The sequence below is a fragment of the Trematomus bernacchii genome, unplaced genomic scaffold (assembly GCF_902827165.1).
Source record: "Trematomus bernacchii unplaced genomic scaffold, fTreBer1.1, whole genome shotgun sequence".
Classification (NCBI taxonomy): domain Eukaryota; kingdom Metazoa; phylum Chordata; class Actinopteri; order Perciformes; family Nototheniidae; genus Trematomus; species Trematomus bernacchii.
In genome coordinates, this window is record NW_022988111.1 from 250498 (window position 1) to 277099 (window position 26602).

At 39.4% G+C, this 26602-nt stretch overlaps 5 protein-coding genes across 10 annotated transcripts in view; 1 reads left to right on the top strand and 4 right to left on the bottom strand.

Annotated features, from left to right (window-relative positions):
• The first annotated feature begins 92 nt into the window (after positions 1-92).
• phykpl (5-phosphohydroxy-L-lysine phospho-lyase) lies at positions 93-4442 on the top strand. Of its 2 annotated transcripts, XM_034122080.1 has the most exons (13): positions 242-315; positions 427-545; positions 858-1017; positions 1098-1172; positions 1258-1345; positions 1428-1544; positions 1641-1723; positions 1806-2031; positions 2429-2583; positions 2960-3049; positions 3162-3295; positions 3430-3475; positions 3763-4442. In XM_034122080.1, exons 1-12 carry the CDS (start codon positions 257-259, stop codon positions 3450-3452), a joined length of 1329 nt encoding a protein of 442 aa, XP_033977971.1. In that variant the 5' UTR covers positions 242-256; the 3' UTR covers positions 3453-3475; positions 3763-4442. The 2 variants fall into 2 exon arrangements, with proteins under 2 accessions (XP_033977972.1, XP_033977971.1); XM_034122081.1 differs by lacking the exon at positions 3430-3475 and having other exon boundaries at positions 93-315.
• Positions 4261-7981, bottom strand: hnrnpaba (heterogeneous nuclear ribonucleoprotein A/Ba). Of its 4 annotated transcripts, XM_034122084.1 has the most exons (9): positions 7883-7981; positions 7156-7394; positions 6553-6721; positions 6312-6470; positions 6093-6224; positions 5857-5977; positions 5604-5765; positions 5409-5494; positions 4261-4978 (listed from the first exon to the last, which is right to left on the bottom strand). In XM_034122084.1, the coding sequence occupies exons 2-8, from the start codon at positions 7377-7379 to the stop codon at positions 5424-5426; spliced, it is 1038 nt and encodes a 345-aa protein (XP_033977975.1). In that variant the 5' UTR covers positions 7380-7394; positions 7883-7981; the 3' UTR covers positions 4261-4978; positions 5409-5423. The 4 variants fall into 4 exon arrangements, with proteins under 4 accessions (XP_033977975.1, XP_033977976.1, XP_033977973.1 ...); XM_034122085.1 differs by lacking the exon at positions 5409-5494; XM_034122082.1 differs by having other exon boundaries at positions 4261-5494.
• A 1074-nt stretch (positions 7982-9055) lies between these two features.
• nme5 (NME/NM23 family member 5) lies at positions 9056-11521 on the bottom strand. Its single transcript, XM_034122095.1, has 5 exons — positions 11265-11521; positions 10231-10436; positions 9925-10025; positions 9713-9831; positions 9056-9584 (listed from the first exon to the last, which is right to left on the bottom strand). The coding sequence occupies exons 1-5, from the start codon at positions 11379-11381 to the stop codon at positions 9501-9503; spliced, it is 627 nt and encodes a 208-aa protein (XP_033977986.1). The 5' UTR covers positions 11382-11521; the 3' UTR covers positions 9056-9500.
• A 1986-nt stretch (positions 11522-13507) lies between these two features.
• Positions 13508-17505, bottom strand: rack1 (receptor for activated C kinase 1). The gene is made up of 8 exons (XM_034122093.1): positions 17258-17505; positions 16608-16779; positions 15794-15941; positions 15218-15313; positions 14657-14767; positions 14211-14351; positions 13877-13987; positions 13508-13620 (listed from the first exon to the last, which is right to left on the bottom strand). The coding sequence occupies exons 1-8, from the start codon at positions 17364-17366 to the stop codon at positions 13555-13557; spliced, it is 954 nt and encodes a 317-aa protein (XP_033977984.1). The 5' UTR covers positions 17367-17505; the 3' UTR covers positions 13508-13554.
• Positions 17506-21277: 3772 nt separating this feature from the next.
• The window catches only part of si:dkeyp-44a8.4 (collagen alpha-1(XXIII) chain), a 112497-nt gene continuing 107172 nt past the window's right edge, over positions 21278-26602 (bottom strand). Inside the window, exons 22-32 of one of the 2 annotated variants that reach the window (XM_034122096.1) lie at positions 26499-26564; positions 26380-26406; positions 26225-26284; positions 26074-26145; positions 25955-25981; positions 25799-25852; positions 25628-25714; positions 25351-25431; positions 24517-24555; positions 24304-24312; positions 21278-23756 (exon numbers count right to left, since the gene is read on the bottom strand). In XM_034122096.1, the coding sequence (XP_033977987.1) occupies positions 23706-23756; positions 24304-24312; positions 24517-24555; positions 25351-25431; positions 25628-25714; positions 25799-25852; positions 25955-25981; positions 26074-26145; positions 26225-26284; positions 26380-26406; positions 26499-26564 (573 nt within the window). In that variant the 3' untranslated portion in view covers positions 21278-23705. Of the gene's footprint in view, positions 24225-24303; positions 24313-24516; positions 24556-25350; positions 25432-25627; positions 25715-25798; positions 25853-25954; positions 25982-26073; positions 26146-26224; positions 26285-26379; positions 26407-26498; positions 26565-26602 lie in introns of both variants that reach the window. The other variant, XM_034122097.1, reaches the window with a different exon arrangement.

A 26602-nucleotide genomic window follows, 5' to 3' on the forward strand; every position in this document is an offset into this window, starting at 1 on the left:
AATAAATGTATTTTTGTTTCTGATAAATATATATTTATACAAAACCAACATATTTAATAAAGCCCACACATAATTTCGACACATACACGTTGGAATGCTTAGTGTGGTAAATACAATTCTACTATGGACGCATGCGTGGTAAGGACTTCCTTAAAAAAATCCATAACTAAGACACTACTCTTGTTAACGGCTATTGCAAAGCTGTATGTTCATTGCCTTATGAGTCTTTGATTCACAGAGTGAACCTACAGAGAATATGGCACTAGGAAAACTCAGGAAAGAGGAAACTCTCGTTCTGCGGAAGAAGTTAATCGGGTAGGTCAAAGCCAAACTGTTGTTCTTGCTGGCTGACATCCTGGTCAGAGTGTGCTGCTACGCAGTGCGTGCAAGAAAGTTACTGACACGTCCTTTTTTCTTCGATTACAGGCAGTCATGTAGACTATTCTATTCAGAAGACCCTGTGAAAATAGTAAAAGCAAGAGGTCAATTTCTATTCGATGAAAATGGCAAGCGCTATCTGGACTGCATCAGCAACGTTCAACATGGTAAAACGTTTATTATTCAAGGCATAGTCCATTTATTGCCTTCACAAAACACAGCACACTACACTCTTGTGTGTCTACTTAAAGCATTAGTCAAATACACTGTGTCCTTTTGTATTGTAGCTTATCCCTTCAACATTGGGTGGACATATTACTTTCAACTTAAGTTTTTAGTTTCCTTCTTTTACCAAATGTGCTTTACTTTTATGTTTTGTTGTAAGTAAGAACTATGTGTTGTGCTTTTACTACTTAGCACAATAATTCCCTCTGGATTAATAAAGTTTTTTTTTTTAATATCCTTTTGTCTTATTTTAGTGGGCCATTGTCACCCAAGCATTACAAAAGCTGCGTCAGCACAAATGGACCTCCTGAACACAAATGCTCGATTCCTGCACGACAACATAGTGATGTATGCCGACCGCCTGGCTGCCACCCTGCCTGAGAAACTGTGTGTGTTCTACTTTGTTAACTCCGGGTAAGTAATAACCTCCAACTCGGACAAATTGGTATTTCTTAAGTAACATATCAGTTATATAACGTCTGTTCTACTGACAGTTCAGAGGCCAATGATCTTGCCCTACGCTTAGCACATCAGTACACCCAACATGAGGATGTAATTGTGCTTGACCAGTAAGTTTATTAAGTTCTATCCCACATTCACCCTCTGACTGAACACTTGTTTACCAATGACAAATGAACTCTCCTTTTATACTAGTGCATACCATGGGCATCTAATGTCCCTCATCGACATTAGTCCTTACAAGTTCCGGAAACTGGCAGGACAAAAAGAATGGGTTCATGTGGTGTGTACATTTATATGACCATCATTACAAAAAACTGCTGACCAACAGTGGATAGCTTAAACAATGTGTTTAATCCTCCTAGGCACCCTTACCAGACACCTACAGAGGCCTTTACAGAGAGGATCACCCCAACCCCGGCCAAGCATACGCTGATACAGTAAAAGACCTAATAGAGGAGGTGCACAGGGATGGCCGTAAGGTACATTTTAACACATTTTCGTGCAGCCTTAATAACACTTTTGTTATGCAGATAATCATGACCTATGCATGACATTTATATACATGTTCCCAATAGATCTCGGCCTTCTTTGCTGAGTCATTGCCAAGTGTTGGAGGACAAATAATCTTACCCCAAGGATACTCCACTAAAGTTGCAGAGTGAGTGGTGTTCACTCTTTTTTTATTTTCAGTTTTTCTCAGCCACATGTACGATAGAAGTGACACAGTGGATTTCCTACAGATATGTGCGATCAGCTGGTGGAGTGTTTGTGGCAGACGAGGTGCAGACAGGCTTTGGACGTGTGGGAAGTCACTTCTGGGCTTTCCAGCTGCAGGGGCAGGGTTTTTGTCCCGACATAGTGACCATGGGTAAACCAATGGGCAATGGGCATCCCCTGGCATGTGTGGCAACCACTGTAGAGATAGCTGGAGCTTTCACAGCCAACGGAGTGGAGTACTTCAATACGGTGAATATGCACTTAGTCAACACAATAATATACGAATACATTTATCTTAAAGTTTTATTTAGTTTTTTTCCAACTGTATGCTGCCAGGATGCATTTTAATAACTAAAATTATATATAAATATCAAGACATTTTTATTATAATGTTATAAGTCTCTTAACTCTTGGCAGCTATGTTCATCACTGACTACTGCTTGAGGACTGTTGTTTACAAGTGGTTTTTTATACCATTTTTTATTTACCACTATGCTGCTGCACAGAACAGACAATATAAACAAAATTCCTCAATCTGTTTTTAAACAAAATAAAAATAGTACTTTAGAAATCGGTTTGAGCTTCCTTTTGTTTAGCATGCATATATCAAGATTCAAATATTTGTTTTGGTTCTAACTTCATGCAGTTCGGAGGGAATCCAGTGTCCTGTGCAATTGGCCTGGCAGTACTTGATGTGATAGAGGAAGAGGACCTAAAAGGAAATGCCACCAGGGTGGGAGCACATCTCAAAGATTTGCTTATAAAGCTACAACCACGACATCAAATAATTGGAGATGTCAGGTAAGGATCTCATGTTCTTCAAACTACAAACAAAACATCAATTCATATAATTAATTATTTCTCCAGCCTATATGGTCAATTGTGGGAATCTGGATTCCTTTCATTAAAATTCAAGGAACAATTGAAGGCTGTGAAAAATGACAGCTGTAACTTAATCTGAACATATATCTGTTGAAAGCTTTGAGCTTCCTTGTAAAAAATGATATTTAATGTATCTCTCGTTTATATAAGGTTATTGCACAGGGACCTAAATGGGACATCACATGGTTTAATGATGAGACGGGTCACAAATGACGACAATCATGGGTTCCTAAGTGTCAACCCCCCACCTGTCAAATCAATAAAAATAAATATGTATTTGTATTTATTTTAACAGAGGTGTGGGGCTGTTTGTGGGTCTCGAGCTGGTTACAGACAGAGAGCAGAGGACTCCTGCCACAGAAACAGCAGCGTTGGTGGTGAAGAGGTACAACACTTGAGTGCAATAAAGCAATCAATGTTTATAATGTTAAACAACTTGTTCTTCCTTCTATACAGTCTGGGCTGAGCATTCATTAATGATGTCCCTTTTCTATTAGGTTAAAAGAGGAGGATAACATCTGTGTCAGTACTGATGGTCCCTGGGAAAGTGTCATCAAGTTTAAACCACCAATGTGTTTCAGTATGGATGATGCAGAACTGACAGTAAAATGTATTGACCGCATCCTCACAGGTTGGTTACACTATCACATTTTGTCTACACTCGTTACTAAAGGATTTTTTGCCTATATTTATGTTGTTACTAATTTTAAAGAACAAACATTTATTTAAATGTTGTATAACCTCTTCAATTTGTATTGTTCTCAGACATGGAAGCCAGTGACATTTAAACTGGAAAAGGAAGACATCTATAGTTTGTTAAACCTGTAGAAAAACTTTTAATTGCATCAGACATTGTCAGATGGTCACATTCATAACATTCAGAGGTAGAGATGTGAATGTCTATACTTCCAGTAGAACAAGTTCATTCATTTCACTTAGAACATGTTGCCGTTTTCCCTTTTAACACTGAAAAATGTTTACATTTAAGTGTCAAAGCTTAGCAATATGACAAATCAAAGTGGGACAGTCATTTAAATGTCATCTAGAGCCAGGAAAGTGTATTATAGTTAATATTTGTTTCCCTTTTTCTCCCCCCAGATGTTCAGTGCCTTTTTAAGGCATAGGCATCACTTCAGTCAACTGAGATGAAACCTACCACATTTAAAAAAGGGATGCCAGCTGAACTGTTACCCCTTCTGGCGAAAATTAAGAAACTAATAAAAGGTTTTTCCCCCCAATCCTGACAAATTTTTGTTCCATCAACAATTGCGATATTTCAAATATAATCAGTCCCAGTTAGCAATACTGATCAGCAACATGTTCTCAATACACATATGGTTGAGATAAGCACTTACCAGATCACTATCATTAACTCCTGTTCACATTTATAAAATGCTTCAGTACTGCAGTTTTTACATAAAGTGGAGTGGGAATTAACCAGCCAGTTTGCTGCAGGTAGTGAAGCTCTCTCCCACATCTTTCCAAAGAGGCATCCGTAGAGATGTTAACATTACCCAAGACAAAACAAGCAAGCCATTTAACAGTACAAAAACATTTAACATTAACTTTACAAATAATAACAAAAGGATCCATGTGTAATATAAACCAAAAGTTTATTTCTACCAATTTGCCCAAGACACTAGAGGAATGAGTATCCAGTGAGAGAGGGAGTACCCTCTTACATTAACAGGCTTGCGTTCAGTTGAATAACACTAGTAAAGCCACTTAAAATTGCAGACATGATGGGGGAAGAATCTCCATAAAAGCCGAAAAAAAAAAAAAAAAAAAAAGATGCTGGTTGTCTTCGTCTACTAGACCATCTGAAAACATTCACTTGACACTCTTACAATGAACCCTTTGATTAGTTTAAATCCCTTATTTTTGCCTCATCCCACATCTGAAGCCATGCAACTTGCATCCAACATTCAGCATGGGAAGAAATAACTAAAGATCTAGAAACACCAAAAGAAAAAAAAAGAAAGAAAAACAATTTTGTTTTATTTGTGAGCTTTAAAAGCTCTTGCTCCTGCTCATCTGCAAATCCAGTAGACATGTAAAAATACAACCATACAATACATTAGATTCAAAAAGGTACCAAAAAGTACAGTAAAAATAACACTTCCATCACTGGAAATGTAAATGGACACAAAACAATATAAAATAAAAAGTGGAAAAGTGACATTTGCTTCCCCAGTTCCTCACTTGATCTGTACAAATGGAGCATGAGTCCAAATTTCTGCCAACTCCAAAGGAAAAGCCAGAGCCCATGTTGGTTGTGGTCAGACCATGGATCTCTTTCTTATTTACTTTAGACCTTAAGAGAAAAACACGGTGCTTAACGTTACTGAGAATAAACCAAATATGGCATGCAGTTACACAAAGACAGACAAGTGCATGAATGAGTTTTGACAGGTCAGTGAATGGACAGACACACTTTGGGGGGGAGGGGGCACGACCGCTAGCTATTACACCTAGCACCCTGGTGAAAGGTGACGGTCCTTATTCCTGTTCTCAACCACCACCAACTCAACCCTTATTGATCAAGTAGTAGAGATGCATCTTAAGATGGCTGACAGGTGGAATGAATCCATCTTTAATGGTAACAGACCCCACAACACAGTCTACCCTAACCCCACCACAATGCTTGAATGGATTTAGAGTAGATGGAGATCTTTGGGGTCAAAAAGGCACCAATGGTTACAGCTATGTTCTCATACTACCACGGATGATGCAAAAATGCATACCTGCACTACGTGTGATCAGTATGGCTTGTAGCTACTCTGGTGGCCTCCACGTCTTGGAGTTTTCCCATAGCTTGTATTGCCCTGGTCTGGAGGACAAGAGAAAAAGGGACTGAGTTCTTCTGTACAACAAGGAGGACCAAGAAAATAAAGTTTCTCTCATTCTTTTTTCGTTCCCGGGGGGCACTTATCGCTTACTGTAATCGTAGCCACCCCCATAGCCGTAATAACCAGTAGAGTAGTCATAGTTGCCGTAGCCGCCATATCCGCCGTAGCCTTGCTGTCCATATCCGCCGTAGTTCTGGTTGTATCCCTGGTTCCAGTAGTTGTTGTAACCTTGATTCCAGTTCTGTCCCTGACCTAAAATACACAGGTGAGGGCTTTGTCACAACTCTACATACATGACCCAACAAGTTACTTTGCATTTAAAGTATACAAATAGGGTTCTTACCTCCACGGCCCCTGCCGCCGCGTCCTCCTCCTCCTCCTCCTCCTCCACCACCACCGTATGCACGAGCACCATACTGCTGCTGCTGGTAGACTTCTTTGGGCTGGGCTATTTTAATTTCACACTGGAACACCACACAAGAGCACATTACATTGCAGTGTGATTTTGCCTTTGATTTTTATACCCCGAAACACCAGACCCAATTTCACATGTGTGCAGAATGTGTGGTATGCCATTACCTTGCTTCCACCAACATTGTGGTATTTCTTCTCCATAACCTTCTTGACGGGAATCTCATCTTTATATGTGATGAATACGAATCCCCTCCTCTTTTCTGTCTTTGGATCTTGTGGAAGCTCAATGGTTTCAACCTACACAACAGGAAAACGGACTTTGAAGCAGCCAATATCTTAAGCATTCGACTTCCTAATACATTGAAATTCCTTTGAATACCGTACCTCTCCGAAGGTCCCAAAGTACTCCTGAATGACTTCCTTAGCCGTGTCAGGGTTAAGGCCTCCAACAAATATTTTCTTGACTGGATCCTTCTTCATGGCCATGGCCTTCTTGGGGTCGATCACTCGGCCATCTAGCCTGTGCTCCTTCTGTTCAAGAACCTAAAAAACCCAACTAAATGTGAAAAAAGTGTCTCTTTTGTAACCATAAAGTCACTTTCTGGTGTATTGCTTTCTCACTCACCTTTTCTACACTGGCTGCCTCTTTAAAGAGAATGAAGCCGAATCCTCTTGACCGGCCTGTCTGCTGGTCCATCTTTATGGTGCAGTCTGTCACCTCACCAAATTTAGTGAAGTAATCTTTAAGATCCTTCTTGCTCGTTTCCCAGCTGAGACCTCCAACAAACATTTTCCTGAACACAGAGGGGGCAGAAAGGGACATGTTAAGCATTACAGGCAGCCATGTTACTGCAACTTTATATATGGCAGAGGGGGTGGTGTTGGGCACAAGGGGGGTATATAAATGTACACACTGTTCCAGAACATCTGTTGACCCAATGACATGGGAAAGAAGGCTACAGCTGCTGTAGCTCAAAGTCAATTTACATCATTAATTCAATTTAGTGAAAATCGTTCGGAAAAAACAAAATCAGATGCCACATATCAATAACTTCTTTAGAGCCAATGCATGCTAGATTTGATCCCTGCTGGAGCGCCCATCCCCCCCTCCGCTCTGCATATGGCGCCAACAAAGGCCGGTTGAACAAAGAAACATGACTAAACCATGAAAGCTTATTATAAATGTCGGTTTCACAAAATATTCACGGCATACTGTTTTTCAACTCACCCTGCATCCTCCTCGCCTTTGCTGGCGTCGATCTGGCCGCCCTCTGTGCCACCGTTTTGTGAATTCCCGTCGGCGTCGGGCCCTGCGCCCTCTGCCTCCTCTCCGCAGTCATTCACGGCGCTCTCTTCGTTACCTTCCTCGGTGTTTTCCGCTCCGTTAAAATCATCTTCGACTTCGTGTCCGTTTTCCGATGTTTCCATATACTGCTGCTCTATCTCAGACATTTTGCAATATAATACCTAAAGCCAAAAAAAATGCATCAAGTTACACTAAATCACGGTGATTATATAATCCCAAATGCCGTACATGCCTCGCCATTTACATGGTGCCAATGCATGCATTTCCCACCATTTTGGCCGGCACGATCGCGTTTCATACATTCATGAAGACTCGAAATTGTTGCAGAGCGCCAGAAAATGGCAACATAGTAACGATTACTTGCACAACAAAGTAATCTCACAGCATGGACACTAATAAAACTAAAGATTAGAAATAGTGTAACCATCTGCTTCGTGCTGATAAAGCAAGCCTGGACTGTACAACTCAAATTCGCAGTTACGTAACGCAAAGGCCGTGCTAGTCGCATAAGAGGCCTCCATTTCCCATTAATTACAGATATTTAAACTACATCCACCAGAATAACAATCATAAGACTAAAACAATCATATTACTTACGTGGCAATATAATAAAAAGAACAACGCTAAATAAGTAGGAAAAGCAGCTTACTGGTAACACAACCGGAGAGCTCTCTTCAAGATGGATTCTCCCACACGACGACAACTCGTGGTTGGTTTTCTAGAACCGGCAGAAAAAAACGCAATTTCTGCGGAGAAGCCATCTGATTGGATGAACCCCGCTGTCATTCAAGGCGCGTACCAATAACATACACGTCCTTTTCTTTTCATAGAAGATGTCCACGCCTTTAACACTCAGGAAGAAACTCTGAGTACATTTTCTGCGTCTGATAAAAAGGGAGTTATCGACTTCTCGGCATTTCAAACAATATGAATCGCTGAAACTACTGTTGTATTGAATAAAGTTTCAAAGCGGTATATTCTTAAAATTGTATTGACTTGCACTACTTATCATTCAGAATCCGGAAAATTGTAGTCAAATGCAACAGTAGATAGATCCAGGGTCGTGGAAATGAATGGGCGGTGTGAGGAAGAAAATATCCAAAACGTAGCTTAGATGTTGTAGAAATAAACATTAATTTAAGATAAAGAACACTAATGAAATACTATAAACGCAATAATGCTGTCATCATACCTTTTATTGTGAACATGGACACATATAGGCCAAAGGTGACTTCTTACAGTAACTCCTGTACAAGTTGTGAAACATGGCATGGGTTGGGCAAAATAACGAAAAAAAAGACATTACCAAGTTCAGGTTAGCAGTAAACACGAATTTGCTAAGTTTATTCTTTAAGTGGCATGTCTTGTCTTCTAATGGAAAATGTACTTTATATATCCTCCACCCATTTATTTTTCTCTTTGTCAGAGACCAAACCTATCAAACAATCAGCAGCCCTGTGAACTATAGAACAGCATACATAGGCAGCCGCCCTCATGGTTATCTAATGCAGACCTTATTACCTGGTCAAATCGCATTTACAGACTGATGTATCAAGCCATGTCCCAATTATAAATGTAGCTGTTTTCAATATATATTCTTTGATTGCTGAATAACTAAAATAAGAAAAATTAAAGAATTTCCATAATAAATCTGTTGGCTAACCATCACACATACTATAATGCTGATTATAAAACTAAAGTCATCTACTTTGTTCATACAGTAACACATTTGTTCGACCACCTTATGCTTTTATATGTTCTTTATAAGCAGTAGTACTATTTCAATATTACCATTTGTGTTTGTGAGAAAGTTCCAGAAGATCAGCATGAGATGAAGCTGATGGTTAACGCAGGTAGACAAGAACATGGTATTGTATATGTTGAACGTACGTTTCTACTTGATTAATGTTATCATCTTATCACAGGTCACAAATTCAGTGCCATCATTAACACCAAATCAAATACAACATTTGTATCTCCCTGGCAAAAATGTGGGTGCTTTGTTAAAAAATACACAAAGCGGAGATATTTGATTTATTGAATTATGAGGACCAGTTGTTAGTGTTTCTGTCTCATCCTGCTGACTTCAGGTTTCGAATAAAGTCACATGCTTTAAAAAAAAAAAGGGTTAAAGGAAAAAACGACTTTACAGAAGGACAAATAAGAAATGATCAGTGCGGATAATACATTTTATTTCCCCGTACTGAACAGATTAGTGTGTTTAAAAATTAACTGTTGGAAATTATGTATGTGCCCCTCTTTCACTCTCATACGGCTTCTTCCACAATAGCTCCATCACATATTTGAGGCTTGTTTGGGTTGTTGTTTATCAGCCAGTCAGCAAGCCAAATCTGTTGAAGACGGAGGATAATGGAGTAAGATGTTTCAGGGCGTTAAACAGCAGCAGACAACACAGTAAAAGCAATAAATAAGTGACTAATTATTGACTGTATGTCGCCACTGAGCATAGAATACTTACACATGGGCTGTGTGGCTTCTGCTTGCAGAGCTCAGTGAGTCCACGTAGCAGAGTTGGGTTTACATGCCTGCTCAGGTATTCTTCTGTGGCTTGTTTTGAAGAAAAAGGCTCGATTACAGCTGAAGAGAGAGAACATGAGGGGTATACAATTGTAAGTGTTCAATACTACATTTGTACATCCAAGGCACATTCTCTGGTTGTGTGTTACTTACAATTTTGGAACATGAATTTGATCTCTCTTTCAGCTGCATGAAATGACCCGCTGCCATGGAGAGCATTTTTAAGGTCAGAAGTGCCATATATTGCTCGGAGGCTGGGGGGAGAATACATCAAATTAATATGAAGATCTCTTTTGGTAAAGATCACAATCCTGGTAAGTGTGTCCATCCCACTTTTCAGTCAGCCTTTAAGGCTGTGATTCGTCACCATTGTAAAACATGATATAAATAATGTGAAAAAAATCGAAGGAATATACAACAAAACACAAGACAGAATCAAAAGCAATTTCAGAGACTGACCACCCTGGATGAGTTTCTCTGGCCTTGGTGCTGTTGACAGGCCCTAAGATGGACCTCCAGTGGGCGATGGCATTGTGCCGGGCGAGAGTCATGGCAATGATCGGACCAGAGCTCATGAAGGCAGTCAAGCTGGGAAAGAAGAGCTTTCCATATTGGTCTGCGTAGAAGTCACTGCATTGCTCTGGACTTAGCTGCATCTTCCTCTTCTGCAATATAATTTAAATGTTGGAAACTTCAATGAAATGTGAAATGATTTTGGATTTTTGAGTACAGCATTTATCCTAATAAGGGTCGACAGTCTAATAATTCACTGTTCTATATTGCTTTTTAATATTCAAATATACATTCAAAACAGTGGTGAAAGAGTCTACTTAGTTCCACTTAAGTAAAAGTACAAATACCATGGTTTAAAAACACTGGGAAGTAAATGTCCTGAGTGTTAAACATTGTTAAATAAGTAAAAGATCATAATAATCAGAAATGTGTTATTTATTTATCCAAAGTACTCATTATGTAGGATGACTCCTAAGTGTTTGTGTGGTGGATATATTTAAGATCATTTTAGTGTTTTGGTACATCAATGTGAAGCTAATTTCGGATACTTTGCAAACAACTGGGTGTAGTTGCTTATACTGTATCATATATTGTTTTGTTGTGTTAAACTGTAACTATGCTAAAATAATTAAGTGGTGTAAAAAATAACATTCTTACTGGGATGTAGTAGAGTAAAAAGTAGCATAAAATGGAGCTAATTAAGTTAAGTACAAGTGTCAAACGTACAGTTCACCCCGTTAACAAATTGTGACCATGAACTATACAGAGCAGGACACTGTTGGAGCTCTCTGGTGGACAAAATATATATTGATCTGGTGTCCTAAAATATCGTTTGCATTCTTTTCTGTAATTTCATTTCACATACTGTATCTGATAACAAAAAGTCTAGGCAAATAATATAATATGTTTTGTACATAGTTTACATACGTTCGTATTAGAACTAGTAAGTATACCAATGCATTTTCCGAGACATTACCAACCTGCAGGATAATGAAGCCAGATTTCAGGATAATGTCCTCAATCTCCTCACATTTGTGGACGGCATCTGGTTTTATAAGGGCCAGAGTTCTTTCCACGTAGACTCGAGGATCGTCCATCTTCCCCTGGACGCTACACAAACATCTGTAGCCTCTAGCTAATAAAGTTACGATATTTTACGTGAGGCCCTTCAACTAAACTCTTGAGTTACCGAGAATTTGCTTTATATTAGTAACATGAAGTATAATTTAACATTAGGTGTTGCTGTTTGACCAAAGTATTTTTATATTTTTAAAAAAGTCCAGAAGAACCAAAATCTCACTTGCCTTTCGTTCGTGGTGCATTTGGGTTGCTAGGATACTAACACTAACCTACGGCAAGCCGAGCGGTTTAATCAACTCATAATTGAGTCAATATGAATACGCCTTATGCATTCAAGAAGTAAATATGTGGTATGTAGTATTCATGTGGTAAACTATTTTGGTAGGATACATTCTTGTTTACAACCAAGGCCGGATTAGTACCTCCAGGGGCCCCTGGGCACTGAGCACTCATGGACCCCCCCCCCCCAACCCACGTACCAACAAGTAACACCACGCCTACCCAATCCTACCAACATGACCAATATTTAGAATTTTCAGTCAATCTGGCATGTCAAATCGCACACCTATTTGTCAAAACCAGGGACGCAGCCACATAGTTCAACCAAAGTAGGTCTAGCCTTTTGCCCTTTCAGTCAAGACAAAGATGCAATGGATAAGATCTCAAGACAGTGTGGCTCAAGAAGACCTAGGTAATATCACTCAAAACCTCAGAGCAGCACCCCACTGCCAAAATATGACTGGCTGGCTGTACAAGTACACAAGGATTTATATTAGTCACAAACATTGAGAGTTACAAAAGTAAAATATGTAGTGAAATTGTGTGGTTGCTCAAGGGTGGGGCTGCGATTCAGCTATACACCACCACCGCGTAGTAATAAAGTTGAGCGTATACATAGTGAGACCTACAGTACAGAGACGGTTTAGAAAATATATTAATTTGACCCTATAGAAAAGCTGTGTTATTTATGGTGAAGAGTGAGTGTCATTTAAAACAATGTACGAGTGAGGTTTTTTTTTTTTTTTTTTTTTTATCTCGTCACTGAGGGCCCTCTTTGCTCAAGGGCCCCTGGGCACTTGCCCATATGGTTAATCCGGCCTTGTTTACAACATGGCTTTACTTTTCCTTGATCAAACTTGACCGGCGTACCACAATAGGCCTACCATATTCACAAGAAAATGCCACATTTGCTACGAACGGTATACAAAGTATTGAAATCTAGTAGAGATTATTTGGGCAAGTATACACCAATACATCTTTGAATTTTAAGATCATTTGCGAAGTGCAAATCAGGAGTTTTGAAAAATAGATGCTGTTCATCTCTTATTTTTTTTTTATACACTGCATTTATGAAAGTCACAATTCATTAGTTCTAGTTTCTGACATTTCTTCATGCTACATCCATTATTTAAGTTCATGGGGCTGCGGTTTCCATAAATATAAAGTTTTACATCCTTAAACTAGAACTAATTTTCAGCACGTGATTGACCAATTTTAAAATGTCTAGAGCAGCCGAGATAACACTTCAGCTTGTGTATTTGTGTTTACAGGGTATATGCAGGAATCCTGAAGTCAAATGTAAAACCTTTTAAGACCCTTTCCATACATTTTAAGACCTCATCGCCACTTGGAGTTTTAACCGGTTACATTGGCGACACACTTTACTTTATACAGTATTGATTGTCCTTCCTCTTTATCTTCCAACCATTTGGACGCAGACTTGCATTTCCCCATAACGATGTTGTTTAACAACCGGTGTAAACGGACCTTGGCGCTATCAAGCAGTGAGCGTGCGATGTCCTGTTCAGATGACGTCAAATCCAACAGGATGCCATAAATAAACTACACAGAATCACACTACACACATACGCAATGACTACATTCAGGCAAACTGTAGAATACAACCTCTTTGGACAATTTATATACTTATTGAAAACAAGCTACAAAATGTAATACCTTGGAAAATGCTGTTTAATACTTTTCAATAGCCTTCATTTTCGCTAAATTGATTTATCAACTTTAAATACTTTTTAAGCCCCCGCAGACACCCTGGTTTAAGCATAAGTGTTCCGTTGGCAGTAAACATCTTATTTTATTAAGTATAATCATTTAAAGACAAGTTTTGAAACCAAGATGGCACACATTCTTTTCAAACAGTCTTTTATTCAAAGTGGCTTCGACAAAAAGTTCTTATCGAGTTCCAATTGTGACCTGCCACACTCTGATCAGGTTGTCGGTGTAACCAGCAAACAGGGTCTGTGAAGAAAAAGGGATAGCAAAACATTGAATAAAACCAATTGATTCTGAAATACTTTAGAAAACTTTTTTAAATAAAAAATAATGTGTTTTAAGTTCCCCTCATAATTGCAGGGATGTCTTCATGCGACATCAGAGTAAAAAGTGAATAGTTATAATCACCAGGGAGTAAACACGAAAACCTGCTATTAGTGAGAGCCACTAACAGACAAAGAGACACGAGTACCAGAAAGGTGCTACAGAGCGAGTGTTGTACCTGTCCATCAGCAGACCATGCCAGGCAAGTACACTGTGGGGGTTCAGCCTTGCTGTTGGTGCTGATCACTTCCTGTCTCAGCTCATCCACAATGATCTTGCCCTCCAGATCCTTGAAAAGAAAAACAGGAAGAGAAATGAGTAACAGCTCAGAAGTAACAACCAATAAATGAGAAGTTAATGCATCAAATTACACAATGCACACATTTGTCCAGAATAGAGCTCAGAAACAGCCTCTTTATCATCAAATAATACAGTTGGCATTGGAAGTTTCATCACCGCCTGTCACTTTTAATAAGGGACCATATACTGCTACTAAGGATGATATCTTTTACCCAGATCTTGATACTGGGGCCAGTGGCGGCACACAGCCAGTAACGGTTGGGGCTGAAGCAGAGGGCGTTGATGGTGTCTCCGCTGTCCAGGGTGTAGAGGTGCTTGCCCTCATTCAGGTCCCAGAGCATGGCCTGGCCGTCCTACAAGGAAAGATAATGGATACAACAACCATATTTATAAACATTGTAGATTACTAGGATATTTAAATACATAACAGCTTAAGTTTTGCATATTTATCTTTAGCATGAACACAATGATCTTTTTACCTGCAGGTAACACTCAGAAACAGCCTCTTTATCATCAATGTTAAACAGATACTTTTGATGTTTTCATCACTGCTGAAACCGGCAGGTACACTGAATGGTGCTTCAGTTGATTTTAAATTGCTCGAGATATGTGGGAACTCAATCTGGGGCAGTCTAGAATTGAAAAGTTGATTTCTTACCCTTCCACCGGATGCACACAGGGAGCCATCAGGAGACACAGTCACTGTGTTCAGGAAGCCAGTGTGGCCGATGTGGTTGGTCTTCAGCTTGCAGTTGGCCAGGTTCCATACCTAGGAGCAAAGGATAGAAAGACTACATCACAACAATGGCAGTATAAAGATCATCAAAATATTTTCGAGTTTGCTCAACCAAAGCATTAGTGAGGTGGTCAGGTAATTCATGACACCTTTTCCAAATCATTGAGCAAACAAACTACTTTAGGTTTGTTGTTTTTAACCACAGTTGCAAGATAACTTAAGGCAAGTACTTGGCGGCAATGGCTGTTTATCAACTACTTTCAGCGTTAGTGTTTTCTAGTTCCCCTCATATTTGCAGGGATGCAATCATTGGACATCAGAGTTAAATGTGAATGTTTATAATCACTGGGGATGAAACACTAACAAACAGTTATTCTGGAGTAGTTCATTGTAAGATCTTAGGTGCAAATTCTTCCAAAGTATCTGTCCACACAACCTAGCTTTGGTTTGAATGCAAGGGTAGTTTAAAAAAAAGAAACATACCTTGACCATCTTGTCCCAGCCGCAGGAGACAATGATGGGGTTGCTGCTGTTGGGGGAGAAGCGCACGCATGACACCCACTCAGAGTGGCCCTCATCCTGCAAATAGAAGAGGCGCATAATATAATGTCAGTCACACACCGGGCTCTTTCAGAAAGATAGTCAGAAAGAAAGATAGTTGAGAAAATTGTGACTGAGTGAGCAGCACTTTCCCATTAATTTGAGGAAACGAAAGTGCAGTTTGTCTTTTCACATATGTCCAGATCAGAGCTCAGAAACAGCCTCTTTATCATCAAAAAAATACAGATGGCATTGAAAGTTTCATCACCGCCCTTTGAACTGTCACTTTCAATGAAGGGACCATATACTGCTACTAAGGATGAAATATTTTACCCAAATCTTGACACTGGGGCCAATGTCGGCACACAGCCAGTAACAGTTGGGGCAGTTTGTCTTTTCAACTAGTAGGGGCTGCATCATTTCAACTTCTTATTCAAATTAGAAGTAGGCCCTTCATTTGTAGCCTAATCCACTGAAATCTAGTTTCACTGATAGAAAAAGACAGAGCGGAAAGTTTACCTGGATGGTGTACTTGCAGACTCCAAGAGTGTTCCACAGCTTGATGGTCTTGTCCCGGGAGCCAGACACAATCTGACGGTTATCCGCAGAAAAGGCCACGCTCAACACATCCTTGGTGTGTCCAACAAATTGGCGGGTGGTGTTGCCGCTGAGGAAACATCACAGCAAACATCTTAGAACTCAAAATGTTGCATATTTAAGAAATTCAGAGATTAGCATTAGCAAAAACAGATGCAAGAACTTGCGGCAATGGCTGTTTATCAAATACTTTCAGCGTTAGTGTTTTCTAGTTCCCCTCATATTTGCAGGGATGCAATCATTGGACATCAGAGTTAAATGTGAATGTTTATAATCACTGGGGATGAAACACCAACACACTGTTCTTATGGTCTAGTTCATTGTAAGATCTTAGGTGCAAATTCTTCTAAAGTATCTGTCCACACAACCTAGCTTTGGTTTGAATGCATTTGAATAGTAAAAGGAATGAATTGATGCGAAAAATAGTTCAAATTAACATGTTGACACAAAGCACTTGTCATTCCTTATGCCAAGCTTCGCCAACATAGGTCAGGAGTTTTAATACATCTACTTGTCACATGGTTTGATTACCATGGCTTTGAAAGGGGTAATTTAGAAACATAAAAAACTAGCTCTGCTTCCTTAACGGTTATAAACAAAGAATTTATGCAGAAAGGAACCTGCTTTCCTGTTAAACTTTCACCTGGACACAGAAAGAAACCATCCACAGTAAGCAGTTTAACACTATCAACCCCCCCCCCCCCAAAAAATAACACGTTTCAGTCCCTGCACTCACTTGGTCAGATCCCACAGGCGGAGGCTGCCATCCCAGGCACCGGACAGGGCAAACTGTCCATCTGAGGAGATGACCACATCACTTACAAAGTGAGAGTGGCCCAACAAGGAGCGCTGGGGGATGCCATAGTTGGTTTCATCACGGGTCAGCTTCCACATGATGATGGACTTGTCTGTAAAACAAACAAATGATATACTTTAACTCAGTTTTCATAGTGCAACAGCTGATATTGACATGACCATTAAGTGTTAGCATTGTGCAAATGACTTTACAATGCAAGCTGTCAAACATTTACTCAACAGTTTGCAGACTCTACGAAGGTTAGGAGCCGGTTTTGGAAGATTCACACATTTGAGCCTGTATCGACACTTGGTGTGTTATTACACGTGTCGCAGATGTAATGTAGGCTAGTTTACAGATGACGCTAGGTGGTGTTAGCTAGTTCGGCTAACCGGTGTATTTCTATGTAGAGACGATTTTGTTAAGGTAAAATAAAGCTCCCGAACATTGCGTGCATTAGTGGCTGTTCAAGTATTTTTCATGTGTCACTCACGGTTATTTTTTCCTTTTTCGTACGTTACAGCGGTAAGTCAACTTGCTGGCTAATGCTAACCTAGCCATGTTGGCAAAGCTGGCGGGGGAAGCCTCACCTCGGGACGCCGACAGAATCATGTCGGGATACTGGGGCGTCGTGGCAATCTGGGTGACCCATCCACTGTGCCCCTTAAGGGTACCCCTCACTGTCATCTGCTCGGTCATTTTGGCGAGTTTCGATGGTGCCTTTTACAAGGATGGAATCGGATTTCTCTGAGATCCAGAAAAACCTAGGTCCTCATCGCATCTGGGCACAGAGGAAAAGGAAGCTCAGACCCGGATCCAAAAACTATGAGGGGTGAGAATCGCGCAAAGGATTCTGGGATATGTGTACTTTATACTTTTTCCGGTCACAATGACTACAAAAAAAGTAGTGGAAAGCTCCCCCTATCTTGCGTTTTAACAACACGGGTTTCTTTTTTATTTATATTATCGATTACATACCCAAAATCACTTTACATACACACCATTCTTGTTATTAATGCATTGTTAGATACCAGCTTTATGTGGCAAAATATTAGGGAAATAATTCCTATTAAAATGCAAAAGCAATTTAATATCCTTTATATAGTTTGATATTCGTCTGCAATATAAATATATAACAATCCCATGAGGGTTAATGAATATACCTTTTCCATCAACTTAATAGTCATAAAACATTGCAGCACAATTTAAAACGTGCTATTATTTAAGATCAAATCAAAAACATGAAATTCAGAGATGCTGTAAACAATTTAAATGGAGGCCTTTGTTCCATTGTTCCCTTCCTCATCAACTGCAAACAATCCTCCTCACATGTTATTTAGTCTTAAGAAACAATGAGCTCATTCAAATGTTACAATGGAGGACAGATGACAATGATTTGTGTAACTGTATTTAGTTTGATACAATTTGTTGACAAAAGTGGACGCTTCATTGGCATAATGGGTAACACACCAATATCTGTCCTCCTTATGGTTTTAAGAAACACATTTAGAGAGAGGAAACTTTCCACTAGAGATATTATAAGTTACCGAATTGCTGTTTTAATTTGATGCTTCCACAGGGTGTCAGTGTTTAACAGCAACCTTAAAATTGGGATTGATCAACGCCTTTAGCAGAATGCATCCGATTAACTTCATGGCTACTTTTTCTGGATTATTCTGAATTTAGCATTTGTTATTTCTAAATTCAGTATTAATTTATACTGAACATTTTGATGTAAGATCTTATTATTTAGATATATTATCATAACATTTAGTACAGACAGATGTTCCCCCACAGGATAATATAAAACATTCAGTCAGTGATGCCTCACATTTCCAATATCGCTACCATGAGGTCAAAATTGTAATGCTTTTGGTTTGTAGCCAAATACTTGCAAAACATCTGATACATCAGCCTTACAATAGGTGTAATCTGTGTCTGTATACCGGGTTTGAACAAGTGTATATTTAAAAAGGTTGTTTAACTTTCAGAATTGTTGCTCTCTTTTCTCTGTCAATCATAGTCTGGCAAGAGTCTGAGGAAACCTGCTGTCCCTTAAATGATTCATGCAGTGGATTCATACAAGGATATAGCCTTTCATTATGGTGTGATGGATTATTATTGTAATTTGCATCCTTGTGTTGATATGTTTAAAGGTCCCCTATTATACTGTTTTTCATTACTTTATTATAGGTCTCAGATATATGCAAAACATGTCTCTGAAGTGTTTGGCTCGAAATACCAAACAGATCATGCATTGTAGCATCCCATAAACCCCTCTGTTTCAGCCCTGTTTCAAAAGTGTTGATTCTGTGTCTGTTACTTTAGATGAAAATAAGGTGCCACTCCCAACGCCCCTCTGAGAGATATCTGGTTAAAAAGAACACAATAGGCGCTTTCACACCGGTGTACTTTCCCCCGTACTTTTCCCTTTTAGGCCCCGCTCACACGGGACCGTTTGCGTTTATGCACAGTATGCATATTCAAAAAAGTCTTCCGTTCACATGCATTTGTTTCATTTAACGTGTCTGTTCAAACGAGGCCGCTGGAAACGCTGTAGTACATATGCCGGGACTGTAAGTGGCGCTGTAACTTCCGCCAAAATACACCAAAAGCCGCGAAGAAGAGCAGCCCGAGCAGCCCCGCTGCAATGTTGCCATGGCTACCCTTCTGTTTAAGCCCCGCGGTGTATTTAGCAACATGTAGTTCATGTAATTCTCCATGTCCACTTGTTGCTGATGGTTGTGGTAGAGGAGCTGTAGATTTTGCACTAATATCTGTAGCATGGTCAGTAGCAGTAGCACTAGCAGTAGCTACTGACAGGAGGAAGTGTGTGTGGCGATTGCTGGTATTCAGCGGGATATAGTCATTTCCTCAGCATATGGATAAATGCAACGGGGAAGTTAACTGAAAGAAACCGAACCTGTGGATATTGCATCGACCGACCAAGAAGCACGTCTCTGTGGAGAGGACGGCTCAGAAAGAGAGATATTCTCTACAAACACCGGGTGAGATCGCACCTTTGTCAATATAATGGATCAATGCATGAAATCTGACTCTGTTTATTTAGTTTAAGGAGTATATTGGGCGTTAACAATTCTGGTTTGCCTTTTATAATATTATTTCATTCAAGAACCCCTTGTGCGTTTAATTAACACAGCTATTTTTGATAGTTGCTACAGCAGTGAGCAGGAGAGGTGGGGAGAGGTGGGGCTATCGCAATTTTTTCAGGAAATATTCGTATAGAGGTGATTACACGGACTCGGTTGACCCCCCAGAGCGTTTCGTTTGCAAATCTATCCACCTTGGGACCCGTTATCGTTTGTGGGGTCAGTTTCTATCGGCCTCGTGTAAATAATAGGGCTATACGCACGCGAAACTATGCAGATACAAGCAGTTTTCTCCTCGTGTAAACGGCGCCTTAGTTCCGATAGTTCCTGGGATTTTGCGTTCACACCAAAAAGAGAACTTAGTTCATGAGAACTTTTCCCCCCTTTTCAGTCCCTGCTAGAGAGCAGGTACTTTCCTGGGGAGAAGAAAGTTCAAATTTCTGATTGGCTGGGCAAATTGCAAACCACGCCCCGTAAAACTCAGAAAAGTTTTGTGAAGCCGCCATTGTATTTGCTGGCATTAGCATTATTAGCATTAGCATTAGCCCAGCGCACCAACGGAGAGAGAATAACTTATGGCAACACAAAAAAAAACATGGGAGCGGTGGAGTGATGAGGAGGTGTCGGCGTTCTGGCGATTTATTCGGAAGGCTTCAGTAGAAGCTGCTGGGAGTCCCAGCAGCTTCTACTGAAGCCAGTCCCCAACTCCGGGGACTTTGGGCGGCAGTATACGCCGTGAAGTTGTTTGCGGCCCTCCAGTAAACCCAAAGCAGAAGAAGAAGTGACGTCAGCGGCTTAATTTGCCTAATCTTCCCTCAGGGACTTATTCCGGTGTGAACGCGATCTGCTCTTTAGTTCCATGGGGGAACTAAGTGCTGGGAACTAAGTGCTGGGAACTAAGTACGGCAAAGTACTTGGTGTTAAAGCGGCTATTGGTGCTCTAGGAGGAGATTCAGGTGATAAGGTGGGGGGTGTTACCTTGGTTGGTTATTGGCTAATGGTTACACAAGCCAAAACATTTGTTATGACATCATAAAGTGGCCAAAATCTGATCAGTTCTTTTTCAGACAGGTTTTAATATAAATGGATCAGGACAGAAAGTGAGCGAATCTTTTTTCATTAAACTTTCAGAATCTCTTTACACAGAGTAAACATGTTTATGTGTAAAAGACATGAAAAAGTGGATTTTGCATAATAGGTGACCTTTAAAGGACATACATATCTTTAATTTACGGGATATGAGTTCTGTTATTGCTCTTTTTTAATAGTACTGTATTAATTTGTTTCTTTTAATTATCAATATTTTCAATTTGAAAGCTTATGCTTTTTTTTCCTTCTCTCTGAACAAAGCAATTTCTTCCTGGATGTTAAAACGCAGGTTACTAATCTAAAAAATGACGTGCCTTTGTGTTATGTCATTACAGTTTTTATAGATGTAATATGGAGTAGGATCGGATAGACATCTAGATGATGTATTAATCCTAAAAGAATGAAACTGAATAATTTTACATGATTATGTTTTATTGGAAGAAACATCATACAACTGGAGATTTACCTTCAGTCTACCTGTTTAGTTGACCAGATTTTATGTTATACATTTTTGAACAAGTAATTACAAAAATAGCTTAATTCTTTTACAACCAAATACACCACCAAAAAACATTCTCACAGTCAAGTTTATACTGTGATATATGACTTGCTAAAACACCAAACTGTATTCAGACACTGTGCCATTTACTGACTCCATTAAGCCTTCCAACTGAAATTGATAGAATCTGCGTAAGAAATAAAAAACATATGATTATGTTAAGTGACAGAAAACCTTCAGCTTCCAGTGAAATAATGCTAAGAACTGTGTGGTTTACAGTTAAAATATCCAGCTTTCAATACAAATTCTCAAACATTTTGTATATGTCAGCATTTCTATTTTAACTTTATGATATACAACTCATGTACACACTTTGGTTTTTAAAGAAAGGATTTCTAGAATACCTTTAGCCTTAATAAATGACTGCTGCAGCATAGGTTAAATATGTGATGTAATTATCCTTCTTAATAACCCTTCTAAAGTGAAAAGATTTAGTGGGACATTACAACATATGTGTCCCACTGATAAGGAAATTGCCTTGTGTGATGTTGGTAATTCAACGTTACAATTTTCAGGCATACTGCAAGGGAATCTGTGCAAAAATAAACTAAACGTTTAATGTCAAAGAGGATGTCAGAAATAAAAATGTACTCCCTGGATTAAGAAGGATCTGAATCCGCACTCATTGCACTACAATGTGGTTGTGTATTTGAATTAGCAATGTTTAGCAGAATGTACGTTGTTTGTGAATAAAAGTATTAGACCAGTAAAACATTCAGATTATTCATATTCGAATATTTATGCTGTAAATGATTGCTATATTTCATGTCTAGTGCTCAACCAGAATATATATACATATATATCTGAATGCCATTCATGTTGTATCAAAAAGTACAACTAAAATCAATGCAGAAAATACAGATTTCCACTATAAACATAAACACATGTTTCCGCTTATATGTATGGATTTATGTCCAAGTACCAAACAGAACCAAATAATGATTCCATGTAATAACTAACCTGTATACATGTAGCCTAATATTTGGAAATGGTACATTAGTCAACCGCAAGTACAATTTATTTGTTCCTATGTTCAACATTTCTTTAAGCAAAGATCAATGTGTAACTGGATATGTGTGGATATGGAGCTTTAAATTGGTACATTAAAGTACTTAAACACCAAGAAAGTATTCCATCTGAGAAAAATGTATTACAAAGACCAAGACACACCATTAAAAGTCATCTGATAGTAAAGACCAACACTTTTTGTGATAAATGAATTAAAAACACACACAAAATTCAGTATAACTGACAGTTATAAACCGTCGTCCTAAGATGTACTGCTAAATAAAATGAATAGTTACAAACAACAATGGTGGCGAATACATTTGATTCAAATTCCTCAAAGTCTGTTAGTCCTTCAGTTCAAATGACTTACATTGATTCAAAAATATCAAACAAATAACACACATTTAAGTCAGCAGCAAGAACATACATTGTTGTCCAGGTCAAACTGGCAACAGTAATTAAACATGTCTCCATCAGTGATTAAATGATAACGATCAGTCAAAAATGAATCAGTTACACTGAAAATTATTAAGAAAAATAATTTGATTGGCAATCATTTGTCAAAGCAACTGAAACACTGATTTATCACGAATACTGAAAATGGTTCCTTGAAATCTGGCCTTGAAGTTACATTGTTTAAAAAAAAAAATGGCACCGACAGGAATGCAAAATGTAACTGGACAAGAATAGGTAAGAATATAATATAATAAAACAAAACAAAACAAAACACCACACACAAAAGTGTAAGCCATACATTTCTCTGACTTTTCTGAGTGGCCTGTTAAAATGGAAAGATTATTAAAGACTGCTTATTGCAAATGAAATTAATCTACTGTCGTTGGAGGTTTCAATGAGGGATCACAAGTTATACAAGCTGTCAGGATGCTAAACAACACTCTGTCTTGCTATGATCATGCATTTAATAAGTGGAAACCTTAAAAGAGCCATACACAAAATCACCACAACTTGTTCATGTATCTGTGCAGTAAATCCTTCCTTATGTGCCATTGACGTCAGTGACTCCCAAGTAACTTTGACTGGAAGTCATTGAAGCTATTGTGCAACATCATCAGCCACAGGTGTGTCTTTACTTCTCAGGATGAATGTGGAAATGCAGGTTTCTCTGTCGCCCCCTCCTGGAGACTTTCCATATCAGAGGATCTGAGTGTTCAGGATGACACTGAGGCATCGCTCTGCTTAATAAAGGCCAGTGTGCCCCTTGTGTGCTCTCTGCCCGTCTACGTGTCCTTTCTCCACCAGGCCCGCACCCCTTCAGGGCTGAGAGAGACGCTTGCGTTTGAGCTTCTGTTTCGCCATTTCCTCCTTATTTGAAAACAGAGAGAGGAGAATACTGACCCATATCTGTTACTCCCAAAGAGATCTGTCCATCCATCCATACATCCGTGAGAGTGGGTGAGTGCACACACCGTACAGCGTTCATGATTACAATCAGGCAGCAAGTCAGGCTTTGTTAGTAAGGCCACTAGACTGTTAAGGCACTTCATCTCTGTCCTCTGGACTGTCCTTCAAAGTAAGAGTCCGACTGACAGTTCAGTTTCTTCTCTTCAAAACTATAGCTGCATTCTCAACACGGGACCTCTAGAGTTTAAAAAAAAAAGTTTTCATAATACTGTAGACTCAGAAATGTCCTTGTTAAAAAAATCTCAATATATTATATGAAACGTTTTACAAAAAAAAAAAAAAATGGGAAAAAAGGGAGCGGGTTGTTGTTGTAATTGCAATATATACCATATCAATATGTACAGATTCCATGCTGCTGGTTAGTCATCACTGCAAAAGAAGAATAGTTGAGATCATATTAAAATCCACACATAGTTATTAATTGAAAGCACTCATGCTCTATACTTACAAAATGCCCCTGTATCAAATCAGAGTCAAGCAATTAATTTCATTCTGACAATCTATGAGTAATATTATTGTTGTACATTGTTATATTTTTTACTATTTCCTGACTATGTCAGCTGGTGTCTCATAATACAAAGCAAACCATTAATTAATTACTTACTTAACTACTTAAGTAAACACTATGCTTAAAATAAAAGTTAGATCTCTTGACCCTCACCTTGTGCCAGCAGCCTGGTATGGGCAGCCCGTCCTGTCCCTGGAAAGAGAACAGCAGGGGAATGTTACCAAGCAAGACAAATCATGTGATGCCTTCTTTAACACACCTTACAGACCTGCAGATTCAAATATCAGAGACAATTGTAATAATGTCTAATGTGTGAACTCCCTTTCAGCAAACTGAATAAAAGAAACCAAAGGTGGAAGATTCTATCAAATTCATAAAGACAAACGAAAAGAGAATAACTCAGTGTTTTTCCTACAATGTAAAGTCTGAAGAAGGAACTTTTTTGATTACATTCTAATCAAGTCAATTCTTAGTAGCCTTACAGTATGTGGAGCATTTTGGATGAGATAATTATATGTCTTTTAAATGCAGGCGTACAACCAGCAGCTGGTTAGCTAAGACTAGCATATAGACTGTAAACAGAAGGGAACAGCCGAGCTAGCACCTAAACATGATAACATGTCAAATGTGTAACTAAAACAAACTGGCTGCAGCCTTGTAATTTATCAGGCGGCTTTGAAAGTGGTATAGGTGCTCAAATCTAACTCTACATCAGAAAGCTAAGCAAATGTTAGTACACCTGCGTTCTTTGGCCAGTTCAAATAATGTTTGATTTTTGTAACCTAGCATCTTCCATCTCTTCATTACACAAATCAGACGCACAATGTCCAATCAAATAGATAGAATAGAAATATCCAGTATAGACATGTATAACAGAGTTTGACAGATAAAAAGACAGGAAACAAAGTGCTTTAACAGAAAATAGCAAACAGAAGATGTATACATAGGGATGCAAAAGGAGGAGAAAAGGAGGCAGAGGTACTGTACCACAGGACAGGGGGCCTCAGGGCCAGAAGGAGGAGGAGGAGGAGGTGGAGGGGGAGAAACACCTTTAGTCTCACCACAACCCTGTCAGCAAGAGCCAGTCACACATTCACAGCATTGAGGAGGAAACTCAGAGAAACACAAGTGACAGAAACAGTGCTGAGAGAGTAGAAAAGGGAAATACTGTTCAAAGTGAGAGGAAAGTTGAGTTCATGAATTCATTAATATGAGGAGTATTACAGTGTGTGTGTGTGTGTGTGTATATGTGGAGGTGACATACCACAGGACAAGGCTGGTCCAGGCCTGGAGGACCCTGCTCTCCCTTCTGGCCCTTTAGTCCTCTCTTTCCCACTGATCCCCTGTCACCCTGTGCAGAGAAAAACAATATTGAATTTTGTGTGTTTTGATGAAGAAAATTATGAAATGTTTTTCTTCGGCGGTCTGTACAAACCTTGTCTCCTCTTTCCCCTCGATCACCCTTGCCTCCCATCAGACCTGGGAAACCCTGGACAAAGAAGCACAAATAGGTCAGGAGAAAGCTGATCACTTGACACACTTTAAAGTAAATTAGAAATGTCAAGATAGAAATACCAAAAGAAGAACTCACATCTAGTCCAGGCTCTCCTGTTCTGCCCTGTGAACAAAGATCGACACATTTAATCATGATGTAATGGAAGACAGTGAAAATATTTAGTAAACACATTGTGGAGGTGATCGGGTGCTTACTTTTTCTCCTTTTGAACCTGGAAGGCCCACTAACCCTGTAGACCCACTTAGTCCCATGGGACCATCTAATCCCTGCAGGTAAAGGCAATTATTATCACTGTATCATGTCCATGTATGTTAGGTTTTATTTAGCTTAAAATGTATCACTTACTTTGGGGCCAGGAGCACCATAATCCCCCTGCTCTCCCTTCATCCCGTATCCAGGCTCACCCTGCATTAGAAAGACAGCAACACTGAGCACCAAACAACATGTCAAACCTTCCACCTCTCACTACTGTCTGAAGATGCAGGGTCTATCAGTCTTACCTTAGGACCGGGCATACCATGCAACCCCTGAAAAACATAGAGTACTATCAGTTTAACAGGTGCAGACAACACACTTGACATGAAACCTTTCTAACTGGAGAGTGATAACTAGTGCTCACCATGGATCCAGGGGCCCCGGGAATTCCTGGTGGGCCAGGTGGGCCCGGCTGTGAAATCATCTGAACCTGAGCCCCATGGAAATGAGAAGATTCGGAGATAAGAT

What these genes read in the sequence shown, in the direction of transcription:
- nme5 (XM_034122095.1), bottom strand. Translation starts at nt 11,381, where the DNA reads ATGGACGATCCTCGAGTCTACGTGGAAAGAACTCTGGCCCTTATAAAA. An exon ending in AGAGAAACTCATCCAGGGTG is followed by an intron (nt 10,026 to 10,230) that starts GTCAGTCTCTGA and finishes TTCTCCCCCCAG; the next exon opens with CCTCCGAGCAATATATGGCA. An exon ending in AGAAGCCACACAGCCCATGT is followed by an intron (nt 9,585 to 9,712) that starts GTAAGTATTCTA and finishes CGTCTTCAACAG; the next exon opens with ATTTGGCTTGCTGACTGGCT.
- phykpl (XM_034122081.1), top strand. Translation starts at nt 257, where the DNA reads ATGGCACTAGGAAAACTCAGGAAAGAGGAAACTCTCGTTCTGCGGAAG. An exon ending in GATGTAATTGTGCTTGACCA is followed by an intron (nt 1,173 to 1,257) that starts GTAAGTTTATTA and finishes CTTTTATACTAG; the next exon opens with TGCATACCATGGGCATCTAA. An exon ending in TGCACAGGGATGGCCGTAAG is followed by an intron (nt 1,545 to 1,640) that starts GTACATTTTAAC and finishes TGTTCCCAATAG; the next exon opens with ATCTCGGCCTTCTTTGCTGA.
- rack1 (XM_034122093.1), bottom strand. Translation starts at nt 17,366, where the DNA reads ATGACCGAGCAGATGACAGTGAGGGGTACCCTTAAGGGGCACAGTGGA. An exon ending in TGTGTGCATCCGGTGGAAGG is followed by an intron (nt 14,352 to 14,656) that starts GTAAGAAATCAA and finishes CTTTCCTTGTAG; the next exon opens with GACGGCCAGGCCATGCTCTG. An exon ending in CATGGTCTGCTGATGGACAG is followed by an intron (nt 13,621 to 13,876) that starts GTACAACACTCG and finishes TTTTCTTCACAG; the next exon opens with ACCCTGTTTGCTGGTTACAC.
- hnrnpaba (XM_034122084.1), bottom strand. Translation starts at nt 7,379, where the DNA reads ATGTCTGAGATAGAGCAGCAGTATATGGAAACATCGGAAAACGGACAC. An exon ending in AAAGGCGAGGAGGATGCAGG is followed by an intron (nt 6,722 to 7,155) that starts GTGAGTTGAAAA and finishes CTCTGTGTTCAG; the next exon opens with GAAAATGTTTGTTGGAGGTC. An exon ending in ACTTTGGGACCTTCGGAGAG is followed by an intron (nt 6,225 to 6,311) that starts GTACGGTATTCA and finishes CCTGTTGTGTAG; the next exon opens with GTTGAAACCATTGAGCTTCC.